This window comes from Phasianus colchicus, chromosome 11 (assembly GCF_987193195.1).
Source record: "Phasianus colchicus chromosome 11, bPhaCol1.hap1.1, whole genome shotgun sequence".
NCBI lineage: Eukaryota > Metazoa > Chordata > Aves > Galliformes > Phasianidae > Phasianus > Phasianus colchicus.
Window position 1 is genome coordinate 1700604 of NC_143446.1, and position 22079 is coordinate 1722682.

The following is a 22079-nucleotide window of genomic DNA, read 5'->3' on the forward strand; positions in this document are numbered from 1 at the left end:
TTTATGCCAACGTGGTGAGGCAGTGGCACGGCTGCACAGAGAGGTGGTGGTGCTGCATCCCTGCAGACAGCCAAGGTCAGGCTGGAGGGGCTCAGAGCACTGGTGGAGCTGTGGTGTCCCTGCTCAGTTGGGCCGGATGGCCCTTAAGAATCCCTTCCAACTCAAACCATTCTGTGATGCCGTGATAATTGCAGACAGCCTGGAGAGGGGCAGGACTCGCTCTTCCGTGGCAAAAGCCACCTCTCTTGCTGCTGCACACTGAAAAGGCGTTGCGGTTTTTCTTGCACAGCGTGGCGCGGTTCTCTGATGAGCAGTGGGACCTGTGTGCCCAGCACTGAGCTGCAGGACCGCCCCAGCAGGGAGGTGTGGGGGCAGTGCCAGGCTGGCCAACTCCAGCCCTCTGCTGCTGCAGGTCCCTGTGTTCAGTGAGGTGCTGCAGGAGCTGCCAGCCCGAGCCTGAGGTGGGTTTCCTGTACTCAGGAGCAGCTTTCCAGGGGAGATGCTGAAGTTAGTTGTTCTGACATCTTCTAAATTTCTAGGCTTAAGCAAGATAAACTCTTAAAGTTCTGTTTTGGTTGGGTTTTTAGTTCATCATTCCAGCTAATTACAATTATCTGCATTTGTTAGTCTTCCTTTATCTTTCTAGGAGGTGGCAGAGCAGAGTTGTGCCCAGTTCTGTGGAGGACACAGCAGAGCCGTGTACGAAGGGACTGACCTACGCTAAGTATTCTTTCAGTGATTTCCTGAGAGTTGTAACGCCTGTAATTACCTGAGGAGGAAGAAACCTGGCCAGGTGTGTCCGGGTTGTAGCTGTCACAGCTTGGAAGTGCTGTTTTTTTTTTGGTGTGAGTATCTCGAGGTCTTTGAGTTCTGAGTGCACGTAGCACACCCAGCAGACTGCACTCTTACAGCTGGTGAGACCAGGCAGGCAGAGGGAAAAGTGCTCCAAAGGATCAACCCAGGTAATACTTGGAGGTGGAGGAGGTGTTCATTCTTACTGATAGCTGCCTCTTAACTTCTGTGGTCTCAGCATCAGCTGTCAGATTGTGACAAGCTTGATGAATGGGCTACAAGCAAAGTATGTTATAAATAACAGCAAAGTATGCTACAGCAAAAGTTGCAGAGGATGTTTATAGAGCAGTAGATAAGCACTGAGTTCCTGTGGTTTAGAGATCGTTCCCCCCAACTGTAGTTTGTAGCTTTTGTTTCCCCAGAACTGGATTTTGGTCGTTCTCGTGAGTTTTATTTGCTGTTCGAACAGCAGAGTGAATGTACCTCAGGTCCAGAAAGAAAAGAGGAGCATCAAATGAAAGCTGCCTTTCATCAGAGCTGGCAATGCTTCTATGTATCTGTAGTCCCAGTCCTAGGAGCTGAAGGTAGGAAACATGAGTGAGGTGAGGACAACACGTGGCTGAAGCTGAGGGTCAGGCTGTGCAGTGGGGCCATCACTGGCAGCATCGGAGCTGCAGGAAGCAGATGTTGGCCCACAGCAGGCAAGTGGTGGCACGAGGCCAGAGGACAAATAGGAATCCCTCATATCAAAGTGGTGCTGGAAACTGGGATTTTGAAAAAAGAGAGGAGAAACAAATGGAAGATGATGGACCTCTTCTGGTAGTGGAGTGAGGAACTTCGCCTTGCAAGATGCAGAGAAGAATGACTATTGTTATTGATCAGCAGGGAAAAGATGAATTAGTAATAGTCAAATTGAGTAGCAGATATGGGGAAATACGTATGGCTAATGTGGTTTGAAAGGGTGTTTCTGTTGACATACAGCTAAAGATAGTTGTATGTGAGCCTCTGAATTGTACAGAAGTTTCAGGGTACAGGCCTTGAGCTGAGCTCCACTGAAACAGCAGGAATCTTTCAATAAACTTGATGGCTGCAGCAGCTTTGTACAAAAGTCCTTCTTGCTATACATGTTGTCTTGAATAATTAGCAGGAATGATGGGAAGAAGTCTCATTTTAGGTGAAAAAGGACAATTGATAATCCAATAGGCAGTAGCTGAACTTCTAAAAAATTCACCTCTGCCTCTGATTTCATAAGCTGAGATTTGGAAGGCTAATGAAATTCTGGGCAGTGTCCCATTTAAGTTTCAAAACCACCTTCTGTGTCTTGCATTATTTCACAATGCAGTCTTAAGAGGCAGCAAGAAACGAGCGTGCAGTTTCTTTTTTCCTTAACTGTTACGTGTTAAACATCGTAGTGGTGGCAGCTGTAATTTTACCCTGAGATGCATCCTGCTGTATGTATTTAATTAATTTATTTTTTAACGGAGATAACGGCTTTGCTTAAATTGTGATACTTGATTTTAATGTGCTGTCTCACATGTTTTAACGTGTTGTCGCCTGGCCTCTGTCCGTTTGGAGCGGTGCTTTCTGTGTGCTTTTTTTCTTGGAGTGTGAGGATGCGAGGTGTGTCTCCGCAACTTGCACTTCCATGACTGCTTTCCTGCTGTAAGTTCTGTTTAGGTGGGGCAGGCGGTGGTGAGTTGCTGTACAGAGGGAAGGAGGGTGTTGTGCCACTGGGAAAAGGGTTAAACTTGAGAGGCTTTCTTTATTTCGGAAGCTGGAAGCTGCCAGTGTGGTGGCTTTTTTGTTTGGCTGGTTTTGTGTTTTTTAATCAGTTCACATCCTGGTGTCAGGCATTTCCCTGGAGGCATTCAAGGCCAGGCTGGACGTGGCTCTGGGCTGCCTGGTTGGTTGGTGATCCTGCACGTAGCAGGGGCTTGAAACGACACGATCATTGTGGGCCTTTTCAACCCAGGGCACTCCATTCCTCTGTGATTTCTTCAGAGGAATCTGTAAGTCTTGAGATGCTGACGCTTCGAACGCTGTCATTTGCTGGGCATTCCTTACCACTTGCAGTGTTGGCAGCATCTCACTGGGAGAGCAGCTGCCCAAATACCATGGGAAATATTTGCTTTATTTTTAACTTTTTGCTATTTGCTGCATCGTTACAATCTAAATATTGCTTGGCTTGTTTTACAAAGCGAACGAGCTACGTACAGCGTTTCAGTGTGTCAGATGAAGAAAGCAAAGACCAGCATTTGCTGTGCTGAGTCTTGCCTGTGTTGGTTGGAAGGCTACAAAAGAAATAAGATGTTGCTTTGTGTGCTTCTGTTAGCACATTGCTGGCAGTCCCTCCCCAAAGAGGAGGCGCAGGCTCAGCAGCGTGGTGGCTCACAGAGCAGGAGTGCCCCTGCCTTGGCTGGCAGGTTGTGTTGCTCTGCTTGCACTTGGGGTGCAGCGTTGGACTCTGATCCTGCTGAGTCCCTTCCCTTGGGGCACTCCGTGGTGGAGCACAGCCCCGTGTTGGCAGCAGGATGGGAGCTCAGTGAGAGGCAGCTCTGAGCGGCCATTTGCTCGCCTTGTTTTTGTGAAGTTGAGTTTTGCTCCACTCTGGGCCCATCGTTACATTACCAAAAAGCCAGATGTTCTGTGAGATGCTAAGTTGGTGTCATCACAGGGAGAGGAGAATGGAGGCAGTCTGGACATGCTGTCCTGTGGGAAACTGTGCTTTGTGTGAGTGAAGTTGCCTACTTGACTCACACAGATCCCTTGGAGAGCAAGGGGACCCAAGGCAGCGTGCGGAACCTTTCCATGCAGGTTCTTCTTCATCGCTGCTTCTGCAACTCTTATTTCCCTGCTTACCCTGGAAGATGGTTTAAAACTCAAGGTGGCTATATCAGATGAAGGGCCTTTCAAATTGGCTACAAGGAACAATGGAACAATGTCCAGCAGGGACAGAGAGGTGATTGTTCCCCTCTACTCTGCTCTTGTGAGGCCCCATCTGCAGCACTGCGTCCAAGTCTGGAGCCCCCAGTACAAGAAAGACAGGGAGCTGTTGGAGAGGGTCCAGAGGAGGGCCACGAAGATGATGAGGGGACTGGAGCACCTCCCCTATGAGGACAGGCTGAGGGAGCTGGGCTTGTTCAGCATGGAGAAAAGAAGGCTGCGGGGTGAGCTCATTGCAGCCTTTCAGTACCTAAAGGGAGCCTACAAACAGGAGGGGAATCAACTCTTTGAAAGGGTGGATAACTGCAGGACAAGGGGAAATGGTTTGAAGTTGAGGGAGGGAAGATTTACGTTGAATATCAGGGGGAAATTCTTTACAGAGAGAGTGGTGAGGTGCTGGAACAGCTGCCCAGAGAGGCTGTGGATGCCCCGTCCATTCCTGGAGGTGTTCAAGGCCAGGTTGGATGGGGCCTGGGCAGCCTGGTCTAGCATTAGGTGGGAAGGTTGGTGGCCCTGCATGTGGCAGGAGGGTTGGAGATTCATGATCCTTGAGGTCCCTTCCAACCCTGGCAGTTCTGTGATTCTGTGTTCTCGCATTTTGTGATTTTATTTTTTTGCTCTTAAAACCAACAGAGAGCCATTAAACTCAGTGAGTTCTGTCCTCTTTGTGCCTCTCAGACTTTGTTTCCCTGCAGCCTGCTTGCTTTCTTCCATCTGAGGAACAGAGTGGAAGATGGACAAGAAAACACGGTCCTTCTTGTTAGCAGTGCAGGAGAGCTGACTTTGAGGGCTTTTATCAGTTTTTCTGGACCCTTGCATCTGCATGAGTCGTTCTGGTTTAGTTTGCACTCCGTCACGTTCAGTGCATGGAGCAGCAGTCTCTTTAATGGATTTGAGGTTTGGTGAGCTTTTGCTCTCTCTCTCCCCCTTGAGAAGTGATCTATAGTTTTATCTTTTTTTTTTTTTTTTAGTTGCGATTTTAAGAAAGCACATCTATCTTTGCTCATCTGTTTGTTCTTATCTGATGGGTTTGTTGCCCAAGATTCATGCATACAGCATAGTGGGATGGGGCCCAGCCCAGGCTTTGGGAATCACAGGCAATCACAGCACAACAACGTGATCACCAGCATGGCGTTTTGGTTGGTGGTTTAGAACAAGCTGACTCTGCTATCAGGGGATGGAGGAAAGTGATGATATGTGGATTGTGGTAGGCGAGTTAATTGCCTTTGAAATGCGGGATGGGGAACCTGTGAACTTCAATATCTTTACTGTGTTCTTTCTTTTTAGGCAGTTCCTTGTATCAGTGATAGATTCATGCAAGGTATCCATAGTTTTGTACTGTTAGAGTGTTCAAAAAACTTGTCATGTGAAAGGAACGCTTCAAGGTGTTCAGACTGCAGCTGTAAATTTCTCCAACTTTGGGTGCTGTTTTTATTTTTCTAATTAAAAACTCTGCCTTTGATTTGTCCATATCTATGCATCAGACTATTGTGCTGAATTGCCCGGGATACTTGTGCTCCATGCCTTCTGTCAAGCAACCAAGGCATTGAAATGGGGCTGTCATTGATGGTGTTTAGAGGGAAAGCTTAAGCAGCACTGAGATGCTGTCAGGGATTTACAAACAGTGTAACACCTTGCTGTTTCCTTTCAATGCAAGCACTGGGCTGAGGTGGACAGGGCTGTTAGACATCAGCGACCTTTTTGCTGTGGTTGTTTTTGTGTGTCTTGAGACATGGATGCAAATACATGGGTTTCTCACCTACTGCCCGTATGCAGCTCACGTGTCAGCATTGCACTGCCACTGTTCTGCCCTTCTGAAATTGCACTCAGCCTGCGAACCTCAGTCACTGTGCTGCTGAGAAAATCCCCTGAAAGAGGGGAACGTTGTGCATGAGCTGCTTGAACAGTCACTGCCTTGGAGAGCACACGGAGTTGTCATTTTCCACTGCCACGTGAGCCTTTGTTTTGGGGAAATAAACTGGTAAATAACCCCTGTTTGGTTTTGTCTTTCAGTATGTATGACCAACTGCCCTACACTGATTGTCATGGTGGGTCTGCCAGCAAGAGGAAAAACCTACATCTCAAAAAAGCTGACACGCTATTTAAATTGGATTGGAGTGCCTACAAAAGGTGATGGACTTAATTTTGTTTGCAGAGCTGAGGTTCAGTGTTTTATCGGCCTGATTCCCAATGATTTTATAGCCTGATGTGACTGTTGGCTACTCGGACTCCTGCTTTGTTACTGTGTTTGTTTATTTTCACAGCCCTGTCATACACAGATTCACTGTTCTGATGTTTGTTGATCGTATTCTGGTGGCTGTTCCTTTACCTCCATGCTGTAACAGATGGCTAAACCAACTTTGCCCTTATCCTTGGCTCTTAGGTTCTTCAGCTGCCTTATTTTTTCTCCTTCTCTGCACTGGGCTGAAAAGGAAGCACCTTTGTGAGCAGAGCAGCAGTCAGCACTTCTGGGTTAAAGTTCTGGCTTCTCCATTTCCTTTGTGAACTTTGTGCAGTGTGTAACCTATATGTAATGTTGTTTAATTGTGTTTGTGGAATGGATCTCAGCTCTGTCTTTGGGCGTTACGACCCCGTGGAACACAGCTGGCCACTTGTTACCACTCTGAAGGGATTTCTACATGTTTCTGGGGAGGAGAGGCTCAGCCTGGTTTGCCAGGAGTGTGTTTCATTCCTGAGCACTTGTGGCATCTTGCAGGCCCAGATTGATGAGCAAACAAGACCTCAATCCATTCGAGGTTCTGAGCAGCAGTCTGTCCTTGCTTTCTTTGTATGTGTGTAGAAGACAATGATGTGTTTTAGTGTCCTGTGCAGAAATGGTGGCTTTACAGTTATGGTAGTCAGTCATTTAAATAACACGGAATGTAGGAGGGTGTTCTGAAGAACAGACAGCTGGCTGTTCAGAGGTGTTTCTGAGTCGTCCTGAGAAGTCCAGATGAAGAGCTGTGTTTAAATTGCTGTTGGGTTGTAGGACGTGGATTTTGGAGTTAATGCTTTCTTAAATTCTTAGAAAGTTATCTGATGTGTTTTGTTTAATGGAGACATCGTGGAGAAGGTTATGTTACTGGAGTGTGGGAGTCTACAGAATTCTTCTGATCACTGCTAGTAAGTTCTGTCTTGTCACACTGGTGCACCCTTCTGATGTGGCAGTATCCAATTTTTAGGGACTTGAGTTTTGTCCATTAGGCTGCCCATTGAATAGAGCTCTAAAGGTGTTAGCCGATATCCAAGCTGATTTAAATGCATGTTAGGTGTGTACATGCACATTTGTTCAATTTACATGTCATGTGTTTACGTCACAGTGTTGAGCAGTCAGCTTTGTGAACTCTGCAAAGCAGAACTGTAGTACTGAATGGTGAAACACTGCCCACATCTGACTTGTGGTTGGTTGAATTTATCCTGAATACAGTAAGACAAGAAGTGGTGCCATGCTTCAGGCACATCAGCACATCAGATGTTTGTGCCTGTGCTTAACGAGCAGTAGTTACAGCATGCTGCCTCATTTTACAGAAGTATACAACATGAAATTATCTGGGCTTCCATCGGAGGCTGCTGCTGCTGCTTTGCTTTTGTTAGATGACTTGGGACTTTCGTAGAAACCACAGACCTTTGCTGTTTGTGTCATCAGTGATGTAGTTGTACTGAAGCTGAGGTCGATTTAAGATGCCTCCCTGCTGGACTGGATGACACGCTGCCTCCTGCCTCCAGTTGTTGGGACTCAGTAAGTGGTATGTGGTAACTATTCCTAACATCTGTTAGCTGTGGCTCTTAATGCCCTGAAATTAGCATGTACTTAACACAGTGAGCATCCTTATCCTCTGAGACAGATGGTTAAAACTATTAGTTTATGTAAAGCAGAGGAAAGACAAATGGTGTCTTTTCACATAATGGACTTTAGGCACGATGGGGAGTTGAAGACCAGAAGGTGGAGGTAAATAGCCCCGGGTTTTGCTGTTTGAATATTTGAATCATTTATGTCGTTTGAATCCTTTAAGCCATCGGTTCTGGTTTCTGTCTTTTGTTCCTTCCGAAATCCTTTGTCGGTAAGAACTTGAAATGCTTAAAACTACAAAGGGCTTTTGTCTGGGCCCTGTAAGGAAACGAGGTCAGGTATCTGCCTGAACAGGGCTGTCTTTCACTGTGATTTTTGGATGCTACCCTTTGGCAAGCTTTGTGGAATGGTTTTGGCTGTGAGGTTGTGATGGCAGATATGCTGTAAAACTTCTCCCCTGAGGTGGATGCTGGTGCTAAGGACCAATGGTTGTGGTGCTGGGTAGCTGTTCTTTGCTGTGCATTACATTCCTGCAGTAGTTGTTTTTTGATAGCAGGTGGTTTATTTTTGTTGTTGTATAGGGCCATGGCAACACTGGCTGTCTGAACTCACATCTCCTGTGTTTCTTACAAGGACTTACCAGCTCCAAGACAAAGTATGGCCAATGTTCATTGAGTCTGTGACAGAACAACCTGGTTTGTTCTGTCATCCCTGTCATCATCAACGCTGTGGAATTCAAACAAAACTTCCCTTTTGGAAGGGGATAAATAACGTTTATTTCTTTGTCCTCCATGCCCTGCCATCCAAACAGCAGTGTGTAAGCTTCTGTTAGGAAAATTTCAGGTTGAGCTCTTTCATCCTATGCCTTCCTTGTTCTTCGTTACATCCCAGTAATGATGTCTGCCATTTCTTTTCCTCCGTGCAGAAATAAGGTCTGGCAAATACTGATGCCCTGACAGCTCCTCAAACAGACTACTTGTTTATCTAATGTTAAACAAAACCGCTTTGCAGTTCAGCAGAGAAAACCTATAGGTCAGAAAACAAGTTAAACATTAATTGCACTCCAGAGACCCGCTTTAAGAGCTGTTGAATGAAGTTAATGAGGGTACAGTGTCACTGCCTGCTGTGTGACAAAACAGGACTGCCTTGCCCTAATCCCACCTCTGATACTGAGACCCACACGGACCTTGGCCCAGATAAGGAGTAGCTTTTGTTGACCACTGTTAGCAGATTGTAGTAAGATAAAAGGAGCAGGAGTTCCTGTGAAATGGGTATAGTGATCCTTGAGGAGCAGAGCTGTTTGAAGGGGTTCTTAAACGAACAAACGAAAAAGCCCAACAGAAATGATGTGTGATGTGTCACCTTGATACGTGCTGGATTATTTTGTGCTTGGAGGTAGTTTGGTTTCAAAGCTGTCGTAACGTTGATCCTTGTCATCCTGTGTTTCTGTCAGCTCCCACTAACACTGCTCTCTTCTCTGCAGAATTCAATGTTGGCCAGTATCGTCGAGATCTGGTGAAGAAGTATAAATCTTTTGAATTCTTCCTGCCTGACAATGAAGAAGGGTTGAAAATCAGGAAGTAAGTTTGGAGCGTGTTTGTGCACAGCTGGCTGTACTGAAATGGCACCCTGTGTGGTTTCTCTTGGGGACTGCTTTTAGCTTAACTTTTATATACTGAAGAAGACATAGATGTAATAGAGAAGGAAGAGTACTTTAGAAAAGATGGAAATATGATTTCTTTAGGCTACTTAATAATTGGGTTATTATTTTTCATAATTGCTTCGGCTGAAGCATCAAAATATGGAGTAGAAAAATACTGAATGTGATTCTTTTTGCCTTTTGGGCAGGCTTTTGTTTAAACAGATATTCCTGCAAATTTTCACCCAAAACCAAAGGAGAATATTCTTATTATTTTCTTTGTGTAAAATACCAGCAATTGGACGTGACCTTTCTGCTGCCTGATTCATGTAATGCTGTTTCAGAGCTTTTGTGAGGATCACAAAGAAAAAAAATCACATTGTTTCTTTTCTTTCGGGTTTGCACATCATCATTTTTTTGCCTGCATGTTGGTCATTGTCCATTCAAGGAATGGCACACAAGTATTCTCTCCCTGAGGTTTTCTTCTTGGTTACCAAATGTGTGCATCGTGTGCTTGACCAGCACGGTGCCTCAGCGAGTGCCATGCTTTGCTGTTCTAATACTGTGCAGAGCACAGTGAGCCAGGTGTGGACATCTGTGCCAGACAAAGCATGTGGGACACCTTGTTGCATGGAAAGTCTCTGTTCTTCAGCTTAGAGAAAAGACCTATGGAAGAAATGGCAGATGGAGAGAAGGTCAGGGCGAGAGGGAGCTGCCCCTGTTATGGAATATCCACCAGGATGATTTTTCAGTTTTCTTCATTGTTTGTTTTTCTGTGCATTTAAGAGACTACAGCATGAAATGACAAAGAAAAGAAGTCCTCGAGGAATGGAAATAGCCTTTGTTCAGACTGCTTAAAATACAGTGTGTTTTGTTCTTAATGGCTTTGGCTCAAGCAACAGAAATGTCTGAACTTTCTTTTGTGGCTCCCCTTTGCTTGTCCTTGTTCTCTTACCCCCCTCTTCCGCTCCAGCAGCATTTGAGGACTGCTTACTGCTGAAGGAGAACAACTTGCATAAAAGCCTCCAGACTGCTGGGGACCAAAGTGTAGCTGAGCAGTGCATTAGCCTTGCAAGCCTTTTGCTTAGAGGTAGAACAAAACCTTTCGTGTGCCTCCATGTCACCTGCTAGACTGAATGGTGGAGAACAGAACGTGAAATGGACTGTGTGAGCTGATCTGCTTTGTCAGCAGTGAGTTTATATTTATTTAGTGAAGGTTTGACGACGAATCTCGGTTCCTGACATCTGTTAACCATGCTAATGTGGAAATCCTGTCAGGGCTGAAGCACTTTAAGATAAAGCTGTGCATGCAGAATGTCATCTGGGAGAGTGATGCATTTCAGTCTGGAAGTCGAAATAGAGTACAGGTGCATAGAAGAGCTGTTGAAATGGGGCAGATTCTTAGGTTGGCACTTCAAAAAGATTGTAGTTTGTTTTTTTTTTTAAAAGGGCTGTGCTCTGTGCATGAGTAAATAGTGCACAGTGCTAACGTTGCTGCGCAGTATTATTTGTGTGTTAGAAATCATAATAAACTTCAGAAATAACACTGGCACTGGGGACATAGGGAAGCTGTGAATGAGTTTATCCTTGTCCAGGTCTCACACAAGTGCAGGGTGCTGGCACTGGAGTTCTGTGCTGTTCGTGTCCATGACAGTCTCCAGCACAGATCAGGTTGGGTTGGTGCTTGCAGTGGGGTTTCTATTTTCTCTGCAAGGCACTGACTTCGTTTCACTCTTTTTTTTCAGACAGATTTTTTTGATATACACAATTGTGACACAGTAGGTAAGAGAGAAGTAGGTTACTGACAAATCATAGGATCACCAAGGTTGGAAAGGTCAGGGCCTCAAGATAAATGGCTGAAGTTGATTTATTTTTCTCTCTTTCTGAGAATCAGATGAGGAAGCTGCTCTGTGTTGGTCCCATCGGTGTCCTAGAGGAGCAGTGCTTTCTTTAGGCAGATGACCACAGCCATCTATCCACTCTTAGCTTGCTTCACCTCTCTTCATGTTCCCCTGATTTTTTCCCATGTTTCTCGGGGTGATGATTGGCAGTACATGCTTTTAGAGAGGTGAGCTAACATTTCCAGGTCACTTTGATCACAAGGTGGAAGTGCATTCATAAGATGACTTTTCCTGGCATTTGTGATTCCTTCTCTTTCATTTTTAAGACAGTGTGCCTTAGCGGCGCTGAACGACGTCCGGCAGTACCTCAGCGAAGAGAACGGGCACGTGGCTGTAAGTGTCTTGATGGAGATGAATTCTTAACTGTTTCTCTACAAAACAGGATCTGTCCCTGGGCGACGTGCAGTGAGTTATTCTGGTTTCTCTGTGGTCAATCAGATTTTCTTCTGTGATGACCGTGTGTTAAATCTGCTGTGTTGCTGCAGTGAAAGGAGCGCTGAAGTTGAGGGTGATGATTACACTGTGTGATCACATCTGACGTGTGAGGGGTTAACAGGGTACAGGATTTTACAAAGAGAATCATTTCCCTTCTCCACCCCATGTAACATACTGCTAAACACTGGGGTTTTTTTGGCTGGATTTTTTTTTTAATTTGGTAGTGTTTCGAGTGAAAAGATTTATGGAGCAGAAACACCCTCAATATTGCTTGGCTGTTATTGATAGCAGAGCAATCTCTGAAGACAGCAAGAAAAACTCAGGGTGCATCATGGTGTATCTGAGTATGTGATGACAAATGCAAAGTGCAAGGTCATCTTTACCCTGTGGTGTGGTGAAATGCTGCTATATTCAGAGCTAAAGTTGTTTTTCTAGGAAAAATTGCTACACACTTCTTTTCAACTAACAGGCAGGGTTCAGTGGTCTTGCAGGTGTTCTGCTGATAGTTTTACCCTACCATTTTCAGTAACACTGATTTCAGCATCTTTCTGTCTGTACTGCAGGGTTGGTACAAAACTAATGCTGATATAGGCCAGGAGATTCTGTCCTGTGTCTGTGTCTGACTGTCTGACCACAGACTGCGAATTCAGAGATGTCCTTCTGTGTATTGCATGGAAATGTAACGCATCCATTTGGGATCTAATCTGGTCAGACTGAGCACAACCTCAGATCAGATGCTGAGTTCTTTTTAATGGTTGTTTAGGTTTATTTATTTCCAGGGAATGGCAGTGTCTTGACTTAAAAGGCAGTGCATTGGAGGAAACGGGAAGAGTTTTCGTGGCTTTCCTTCAAGCTGAGAGACTTGGAACTCCTGTATTTATTGTCCCTGACACAGTGCTTTCCACAGGCTGTCATGCTTTGTTAATTCCTCTCTCTTTCTCTGTAACTGCTTCCAGGTCTTTGATGCTACGAACACAACTCGAGAACGCAGAGAAACCATTTACAAATTCGGTGAAGAAAATGGATACAAGGTGAGTCAAAAGCAGAAGAGCTCTGAGCTATGCCTGGCCAAGCAGGGCAGTGCCATTTTGCTCCCCTTGCCTTGTCTGTACTGAGTTAACAAGTGTACCAGGGCAAGCAGCTGTTGCTAGGTGCACAGTCAGTGGTGTGTTTTGTGTCCTTGAGCGTTGTTTGTGACACAAAGTCACCCCATCTTCATTTTTCTTATCCTTAATGTTGCAGTGTTAGGAACTAATCTCTGTAATGCTTTGCTTATGTCATTCTGGATGTGTAATTCTCAGCCTGCTGTTAGCAAAAACTATTTAAATGGTGGTTTTTAGTGCAGGGTCAGATTTTTCCTGCAGAAACATGTAAGGAAATGTGTGTAAACCAAAGGCTTTCAGCTTTCTGCCTTCTGTCCAGGGTTGCTTTTTGTTTAGCTGTTCTCCAATAACCTTCCCTCTGCTCTAACTTTGCATCTCCCTATGCCTTTAACGCAGCCAAACAAACCTCGTGAGGCTGCTCCATTACTTGAAATGCTCCTACTTTATTCTTTCAGAAGCATTAGTTAATTTTTTGCACGGCTGAGCCTGCATTCTCCCCATTTATTTCTCACTCTTTCATCCTAATTTTTTTTCATTCCAAAATTGTTCCACATTGTTTTGGAAAACAGTGTAAAGCACCATGCTTCAGGGAACAGCAAGCCAGCAGTTTTTGCTGGGTAGGTCTGGAGAAATGGGATGCTTGAGTGAGTGAAGGGAAGTGTAAGGCAGGCTCTGTTAGAAAAGGTTAGCATGGAGCTGCTCAGACTGCTGACTGTGCGTGTTGGTGTCCAGAGGCATTTCAATTCAGCTGCTTTCTTCCTTCTTTCTGTTCATGTGGCTTCCTGTTGGGATTGAAGACGTTTTTTGTTGAGTCAGTGTGTGTCGATCCAGAGGTCATTGCTGCAAACATTGTGGTGAGTACAGGAAAGTTGGCTTTGACTTCCTGAAATCACGAGATTGTAGAATATTTCAGTATTTTTAGAGGCACATTATGAGAACCTCCAATAGTGAAAACCATTAGTTGCTATTAATGGAACAGTTTGCCTTTATTTTCTCATCCACACGTTTAACTCAAAAGTTAAATTCTTTAAAAATTAGCTCTTAATTTGAATACATATAAAGCAGTATCTGCAGAAAAGGAGCTTTTGTGTTGCATTCCTCCTTCCCCCCATTTGTTTAAGCTTACATTAAAAAAGGAAGGTAACCCATGCACTGCTCTCTCGTTTTTGTTTTGAACAGCAAGTGAAGCTGGGTAGTCCTGACTACGTTGATTGTAGTAACGATGAAGCAACAGAAGACTTCATGAAAAGAATAGAGTGCTACAAGAACTCTTATGAGACATTAGATGAAAATCTTGACAAGTAAGTGCTGCAGTGATCACAGCTGGGTTATGAAGTTGTTTCATTAGGGGATGGGCGATCCTGTGTTGGGGTTGAAGGCTTTCTGGCCATGGTTTTCATAGCCTGAGCTCTGTTTGTGCTGGTAAACCAGAGATGGTTGAGGTGCAGTCTGGAAGCTTGCATGAGGGATAACTGCCTTACGATTTTATTCTGGGACAGTGCTCCTCCTGATTTTTCTACATGGACAATGGTGTGATTCTTCTGGGGTAGAGCCAACGCTTTCTAAATTGTTCCAGATGAGCCGTAGTGATTTTTTGTTATTGTTGTTGGTTTTTGTTTTGTTTAGTTTTTGGGTTTTTTTTAATGGACAGGGAGACCTGATCGATTTGTAAACAGAAATTAATTTGTTGATGTGGGGAGGATATGTTCTTATCGCATCAGTCTTAACGATGTGACTTCTTAATTAATTTACCTTTGCAAATAATCCTGCACGTGTAGGTCCATGAGAAGCTTTCATACCTGGATCATTTGCTTTCTTGCCAAAGCACTGAATTGTTTTTCATTAACTTTTGGTAACTGAAAGTGAGGTAGGGATGAATCAAGTGAGAAGGAACCAGGATTTCATTCTGAACTGCACTCATATCAGGGCTCCTCGTTTGTTTCAGGTTCAGGGCTATAAAGAAGGCTGAGCTACGTTTTAATGTAATTGAGTGTAAACAATATAAAGCTGATGCAGTCAGGTCAGCTCATGCATGAAATATCTGTGATGGACCTGGTGGTTGTACCCATGTGGAACAGCAATGATTAACTTCACAGAATGCAGCTGAAGATGAGGTGATGGTACCTGCTTCTCATCACCTCCATTTGGCTTTTATTATAAATTGTCTTGTTTTATTATGGTGCCTGAAGAAAATGGTGGTTATTTTCAGTTTGTTAGGCTTTTATTGTCCTTTATAGATGCTGCTCTGAGATGAGAAAGAATAAGGAGGAGTGAAAACTGAAATTATAACCTCTGTGATGCAGGGAGAGTAGAATTCATCTCTTGTTTCCAGATGACTACTTTGTTTCTGTCACCATTTGAGGATTGGCCTGTGATACTAATGGTTATTCCAGGGGTAATTGAGGGTTTGTCTGTTGCTGTGGCTCATTGCCCCTTTGTTTTATTCTACTAGAAGCTACGTGGGATCTTATTTTATCTTTTTGTTGTTGTTTGTTCGTGAAAGGGATCTTTCCTACATTAAAATTATGGATGTTGGAAGGAGTTACCTTGTGAACAGAGTCATGGATCACATCCAGAGCCGAATTGTCTACTACCTCATGAATATCCACGTGACTCCTCGGTCGATCTACCTCTGTCGACATGGAGAAAGTGAACTCAACCTGAAGGGGAGAATAGGAGGGGATCCTGGACTGTCTGTCAGGGGGAAAGAAGTAAGTCAGTCCCTCCAGAACAAGCATGGCTTTGGGTTTTATTCACATCTGTGCACGTGTGTGTAGTTTGTGCTGCATTATTGCAGCTTTTTGCCTCTACATCCTTTCACTCTTCATGTCTTAAAGGATTTCTTAGCTGTGCATGTGGGTAGTGGGAACTGAATGGACACACTTTGTGTGTTGTGCTTGGGTAGGAGCCCTTTTGTTATTGACTGAAATTTCTGTTTATCCTAGAGTACAAAGCAGTTGTCAGGGAGGCTTTAATTTTAATGTAGTTTTGTAAAATCCCACCTTGTTGGCTGACCTGTAAAGCTCACAAGTTGAAAGTGAAGGAAGAATTCCTAAAGATGGAAGTGGGAATGGCAGAATACATGACTTCCTTTTACTCCTCTCCTTCCCTCCAAGTTCCCCTTGGCTTAACAGAGCATGCTTTTAGCAAAAGCCTTGACAGAGCCCTGTGGCAAAGTTATAATGAGTTTGCAGAGGCTGAAGCTTGTGGTTTCCAGTTTGACACAGTATGTTGCTTCTGAGCCCTCATCCAATGTCTCATGGCTTTTCTTTCAGTTTGCCAAGAGCTTGGCACAGTTTATTAATGAGCAAAACATCAAGGATCTGAAGGTTTGGACCAGTCAGATGAAAAGGACGATTCAAACTGCTGAAGCTTTGGGAGTGCCTTATGAGCAGTGGAAGGTTTTGAATGAGATAGATGCAGTAAGTTGTTTTCTGAATGTCTGAAAGGTTGCTTTGTTTGCTAGGGATGTGGGAAACATCATCTGGTAATGGTATGTCTTTTAGTGATAAAAAGTCAACTGAGCGGTGGATCTGGTCGCTAGAAAACTGTGATTCATTCCTGTTCAATGTTTCATTGAAATTTAAGAATCGTCATAGTTTTGGTTTGTCTTTCCCAGTAAACCATTCCTCAGGAGAAGAAACAACGCCAAGAAATTGTTATTAGTAGGTGGGGGTTGGAGGGGAGAGGAAAAAAAGCATTGTTAGTTGGTGGTACCCAGCTGCACCTGTAGCACACAGAGCTGCTGTGGGTAACACAGCTCACCTGGTGGCCTTGCTTGCCAATGTATGTAGCTTCACTCCTGGTGACTTAATGATTCATGCAGTAATTTAGTGATTGATTCCACCAGTGTCTGGGTCCAGCTGAGTGTCCTGTTCATTGTGCCTAAAGATTCTCTCTCTTAAGGGTCAGAGAGAAAAAAATAATGTGTTAAATTATATTTACACATGATTTTACTGTTAAGTGATGTCTGCTTTTTTTGCACTGTTGGGAATGGGCACATTGTCATTACTTTTGTTACCTGTAGGGAGTGTGTGAAGAAATGACATATGAAGAAATACAGGAAAATTACCCTCTTGAGTTTGCACTGAGAGACCAAGACAAATACAGATACAGATACCCTAAAGGAGAGGTATGCTGCTTTTTTCTCCCAAGGTGGCTGACTTCCTCATCATCTCTAATGCAGGCATGCTGACTTCATTAAAGCATTTTTCTTTCCTAAAAAAGTTGTGTCTCCTCCAGTGGAAGGCATGTAGGAGCATTTAAGGACTGATTCCAGCAGCCTGGTCTAATGGTTGGTGACCCTGCACACAGCAGGGGGTTTGAAACTAGATGATCACTGTGGTCCTTTTCACCCCAGGCCATTCTGTGATTCCAGTCCATTTCATTTGATTCAGAGCTTGAAAAAACAATAGATTTGGAAAACCAGTTGAGGTATTTGATTTTGTAAGCATTGATTTTATGCTGGTCCTGCAGTGATGTAACAGGAAAACTGATTGCAAGGCTTCAGCATAGTGCCTGTGCAAACGTGCTGTCAGGATTGCCTTTATTCATTGCTGTTGTCAATAATGGTTATTTTGCATTCAGTTCTGGATGAAAAGCTGCAGAAATCCATAGCCATGTTGGTCTTTCACTTTAATAAACTCCTTGCCTCTGGGAAAATAACTTGCTGGCAGCTTTTCTAAAGCAAAACCATTACAGTAGAGCAATTACCAGCTGCCACATGGCCTGTGTGCTGGTGCTGAAGGCTGAGGATCCGGGGCAGCAGGGCAGCAGGTAATTGCAGCAGCTGCTCCACACCCTCAGTGATAAGGAGGAACCAGAGCTCCGAGGTCGTCTTTGCCCAGCAGTCAAAAATAATGGCTGTGATAAGAGCAGACTTCTCACAGGTGTGACCTCTGTCTCACTAATGAAGCAGTCATTAAGCTGCAAAGTTCTCCTAATCCATTTGAACAAGAAGCATTTGTTTTTCTGATGGAAGGCTCCTCTGGGATGGGGAATCTCTGTGTTGGTCACAAGCAGTGTCTGCAGGCAGGGCCAGCCGTGGTGGGAGCCTTCATCTGTGTGTTTGCTGATGTTCTGAATTAAATCTGGGGATTTTGTGGAAAATCTCGAATGTGAGGTCTAATTTAATAAAGCTCTTCCACCAAGGAGATTTTTGTTCAGTACAGCTGCTCTTTGATATAGGGAAGATCCAATTGGTGGCTTTTAATTTAAGGAAAATTATTATCCAGTGGTTGGCAGTGTCCCAGTATAACATTTAAAAGATGACTGATGTGAAGTTAAGGTATCCACTGTGTACATGTTCACCTGCAAAGAGTTTTTCCTTTTTAATGTTCTGTTAATTTTTTTCCTTCCTGCTCCACTTCTCTCCCAGTCCTACGAAGACCTTGTCCAGAGGCTGGAGCCAGTAATTATGGAGCTGGAAAGGCAGGAAAACGTGCTTGTCATTTGTCACCAAGCTGTCATGCGCTGTTTGCTCGCATATTTTCTTGACAAGCCTGCAGGTAAGTTTTCCTTCATGTGTTACCAGTGGTCTGCTTTACTAAGACAGTCTGAAAATCTGCTGATAAAGGTTCAGAGCAGTGACTTCAGCTGCCCTCTGATGATACAGGAACTTGTACTGGGCAAATGTGTTTTCATATTTGATCTATTCATGTGACCTGATGGGTGATTTTACTGAGCTGCTTCTCACCTGGAATGCTGTAGTGTTTGTTTTTCTCCTTTGTTTTAATAGCATATCTGTTGTATGCAAGGAATGAAATAGGTACCGTGTCAGACTTGTAAGTGCTTGGCCTGGCACTTAATAGAAGAGTTAAAATGCCTGTTATCTGTATGTCATGTGTAATCCAGTGTTTGATTTCTCAGAACAACTGCCTTACCTGAAGTGCCCACTGCACACTGTCTTAAAGCTAACCCCAGTGGCTTATGGTAAGTAGTGTTTCCAAAAAGTCTAAATGCAGCATTGCTAATGTCTGTCTTGTCTGTAAAGGTTGTGCAGTATTTAACTTAAAATGTTTATTTTAGTATAAAAGAGAATGAAACAGGCTTGACTCTGTGTGTGTGCCCGTACAGCCTTGTTAGAATCTGTGAATCCTTTGATTTCTGTTTGCTTTGTGTTATGCCAAAAAATGTGTCTTTATTTAAACCCTGAAACTGCCAGTGATTGAAATTGCTAATGGATGCTTTTCTTGAGTATTTGTTCATATGCTATTTGAATGATTTTTCTGGCAAACTCCTGCCACTTCACCCTACTCCAGTAAGATCTCACTTCTTATGGATGTCTTTGAAGATCTTGCTTGTTAGAAGACAAGCAAACTTAATTACATGTAGGTTTACCATCGTATGGAGGATGTTATCTGCACCTTCCAAATATCTGTGCTCTGTTTTCCTGAAATATTTGTTCCTGAACCTTCACACCACCACATGAACGTTCCTTGTTTGTTTTTGCTGGCATGTTTCTTAGCAGCTGCTCTTTGTGCTGAGCTCAGGGGTTCAGGTGGGATTTGTTGCCAGCCTGTAGAACGCAAGGTGTGGGTTCCAGCATGTGGGTTCTTACTGCTTTTAGGCTGATAGCTAGGGACGTTTCGTGTGCTTTTCCACCCCAGCTTAGCACATGTCTGCTGTGATTAGGTATCAGAAGATACAATTAAGCCATCTCTTCTTTAAGAGATACCTAATCACAGATCAGGAGATTACAGACCAAGAGGAGTACCTGCACAATTTACCCAGGAAACAGATGGCCAGAGAAGGTTGAGTTATTCTCAAAGTCAAAGCTGCCTTTGCTTATCAGCATCGAAAAATAGCAGTGTAGAAGCATACTTTGGTTTGGTTTTAGATTCAGATAAAGTAGAGGCAGAGTAACTAGCTGCTATGCTAGGAGATGTCAGAAGAGGTTTTTGTCACTGAATTGTGGTTATCCCCTGCAGTAAGTGCTGTGGTGACATCTGGTGTTCCCAAGCTCGCATGACAAGCTGTGGTTCAGGACATGGAGTTGTAGAATGAGAACAATAAGAACAGCGAGCACTTTTGAAAGATGAGGTCAGTTCTTGGAAACTGGCTTCTCTCAGCTCAGTGGTCATGGACTGTTTCCACAGTTGAGGGTTTGTGTGGTGGTGTGGTTTGGTTTTGGTTTGTTTGTTTTTGTGGGAAGTTTGGTGACTTTGTTGGCAAGCTTGAAGAGGGCCTCTGTGTTTTCATAGAATCACAGAATGGTTGGGTTGGAAGGGAGCTTTAAGATCATGTAGTTCCAGCCACCTGCTGTAGCAGGGATATCTCCCATAGCCCAGGTTGCTCACAGCCCCATCCAGCCTGGCCTGGAGTGCTTCCAGGGAGGCAGCATCCACAACCTTGCTGTGCAGAGATGGCTGCTGGCACACACTGAGGATGAAGAAGTGGTGTGAAGGGCTTCCCTTGGCCTTTTGCCTTCACCTACAGAAGGACTAGGACACTTCAGTCAACCTGCTTCCTAGAATTTGACCATCTCAAAGTACAAGGGCTGTGTAAAACACTCATGAACTGCTACCTCTATAGAATCATTTCAAGCTGAGGCCTCCCTGGCAGCCAGGGGGGGGCAGGACGAGTGGTTGGCTGTGGTGTGTTCCACTCCTCTCAGCTAAACACGTTGTGGGGAAGCATCTCCCTTAGGGGATTGCTCTTCCTGGTACTGGAGGCTCGTGGTGTGTGATGTGTAGATGGGGAATTGCTGTGTCCTGATGGCTGGATGTTACCCAGCAGTCCTCGGCGTGCAGAGGGGCTGAAGGGCCGGCAGATGGTTTGTGTGGGAGCACACAGGAGAGAGAGGCTGCACCTTGCTGTAGGTATGGACCTTCTCACCAGTAATCAAAAACCAGTTAGGAATGTGCATGTCAGCAATTAACTGTGGAGAAACTGAGTGCCTCTGGTTTCTGTTGAGTGCAGGACGGTTTTTCTCAGACTGATGTCAGCTCTGGGTAAGCAGTCCTTAGCAATGGCCAGCATCAGAGATCAGTGTTCTGTTTGACTGCGGGCATCTATCAGCAGAAGGATGACTGGGGTGCTCTCCCACTATGAGAAATGCACTTTTCCCTCCTAAAATCTTTTTTCTTGTCTGATATTTCCCTGAGTTGACCTTCCTGCACTGTTTGCTCACAGTGTTCGTGACAAACAAAGTTTCTCAGACTCTGCTTTGCAGGGAAAGGCAAATATTTGCCATATTCCTTTGTGTCATTCTTTGGAAAGTGCGATGGCTTTCTAAGGAAAGGCTCAGGTTGCCTTTTTGTGGCACACAAGAAGCTTATGGAGTGTTAGGAATTTAGGAAATATGTCAACAGGAAACTCTGAAAACTTGATTTGCTGTTTGTGGCAGATGCTGGGCTCCGTTGCGTGTGCTGTGTCAGGAATTTCGCAGTGCTGTGTAGGGTGGCTGTGTAAAAGTGCTGGTGTGAGATCTGACTGCGTTTGGCAATTCGATGTTTCAGTAGAACTTCCCACAGTGTATTGAGTAATTATAATTTGCTAAGTGGGTCAGCCTGTTCTACCCAAATAACATGTAGTTGTGTCTTCTCAACATCCACACTTCTCTGGAATCACTGATTTATCTGTTTATTGTGAATAGAAGTTCCCCTCCAGAAGGAGGGCATGGCATTCCCCTCCGCTTGGGCACGAAAGTTTCGTTTCTGCTTTGCACACATGGAGGAATGGGGTTTATTAATGACATGAAGTGGAATCATTGCCACATTTTAAAAAATGAGCAGCATTTGTCTTCAGTACTGTTGTGCAATCCCAGTAAGTCAGTGATGTTTAAACACGCACAAAATTACAGTGATCTTCTTGATGGGATGCTTTTGTTGGTGTGTGTTGGAAGATGAGAATTTGTGCTACAAAAAATAATGATAAAGCAATGGTGAGTCTAGAAGATAGGTTATCAGATTGAGAACAGTGTTTATCCTGGTGGAATGCATTCATTTCAGTAGCTTTAGCTGTTCAGAACTTGGGAAACTCTGGTATGAATCAGAAGAGGGAAGTGATTATCCTTCACAAACTCAAAATCAGAATCGTAGATCTGCATCTCTAAATTGCATCTTTACCATGACTTCATTTTTCCAAGCAGCCCAATTCTAAAAATGTGTTTTTTTATCAACAGGATGTAAAGTAGAATCTATATTTCTGAATGTTGAAGCTGTAAACACACACAGAGATAAACCTGAGGTAAGAATGGTTTTCTTTGTTTGTTTTTTTTTGAATGAGAGATAATGTTTTGATCTTGGCTGGTTTCCGTGTCCTTGTGGTTAGAAGAGATTTTGTAACTGCTGCCCATATTTAATCTTGCACATCAAGCTTTTCAAAGGTGGAAAAATACTTCTACTGAGCACAGTATCAACCCAGAAACTGTATGAAGTTCTCCAGTGTTGTCATTCAGCAGAAGCAGAGCGCGGGCACAAAATGCACAGTTAGGAATGCCATGCTTATTTTGGAGAGAGCCAGTAATGAAGTGA

General features: G+C 44.1%; 1 protein-coding gene across 11 annotated transcripts in view; it reads left to right on the forward strand.

Moving 5' to 3' along the window:
* LOC116232319 (6-phosphofructo-2-kinase/fructose-2,6-bisphosphatase 4) overlaps positions 1 to 22079 on the forward strand; it is a 44205-nt gene that overhangs the window by 13115 nt on the left and 9011 nt on the right. For 5 of the 11 annotated variants that reach the window (XR_016470025.1, XM_090147905.1, XM_031598584.2 and 2 more), the window contains exons 2-13: positions 5749 to 5865; positions 9009 to 9105; positions 11332 to 11398; positions 12457 to 12531; positions 13401 to 13457; positions 13783 to 13904; positions 15107 to 15314; positions 15879 to 16025; positions 16631 to 16735; positions 17981 to 18110; positions 18472 to 18534; positions 21728 to 21792. Coding sequence is in view for 10 of the 11 variants with exons in the window: in XM_090147905.1 (XP_090004031.1) it covers positions 5749 to 5865; positions 9009 to 9105; positions 11332 to 11398; positions 12457 to 12531; positions 13401 to 13457; positions 13783 to 13904; positions 15107 to 15314; positions 15879 to 16025; positions 16631 to 16735; positions 17981 to 18110; positions 18472 to 18534; positions 21728 to 21792 (1253 nt within the window). In the remaining variant the exon portion in view is untranslated. Of the gene's footprint in view, positions 1 to 5022; positions 5057 to 5748; positions 5866 to 9008; positions 9106 to 11331; positions 11399 to 12456; positions 12532 to 13400; positions 13458 to 13782; positions 13905 to 15106; positions 15315 to 15878; positions 16026 to 16630; positions 16736 to 17980; positions 18111 to 18471; positions 18535 to 21727; positions 21793 to 22079 lie in introns of all 11 variants that reach the window. The other 6 variants (XM_031598585.2, XM_031598590.2, XM_031598588.2 and 3 more) reach the window with 3 other exon arrangements.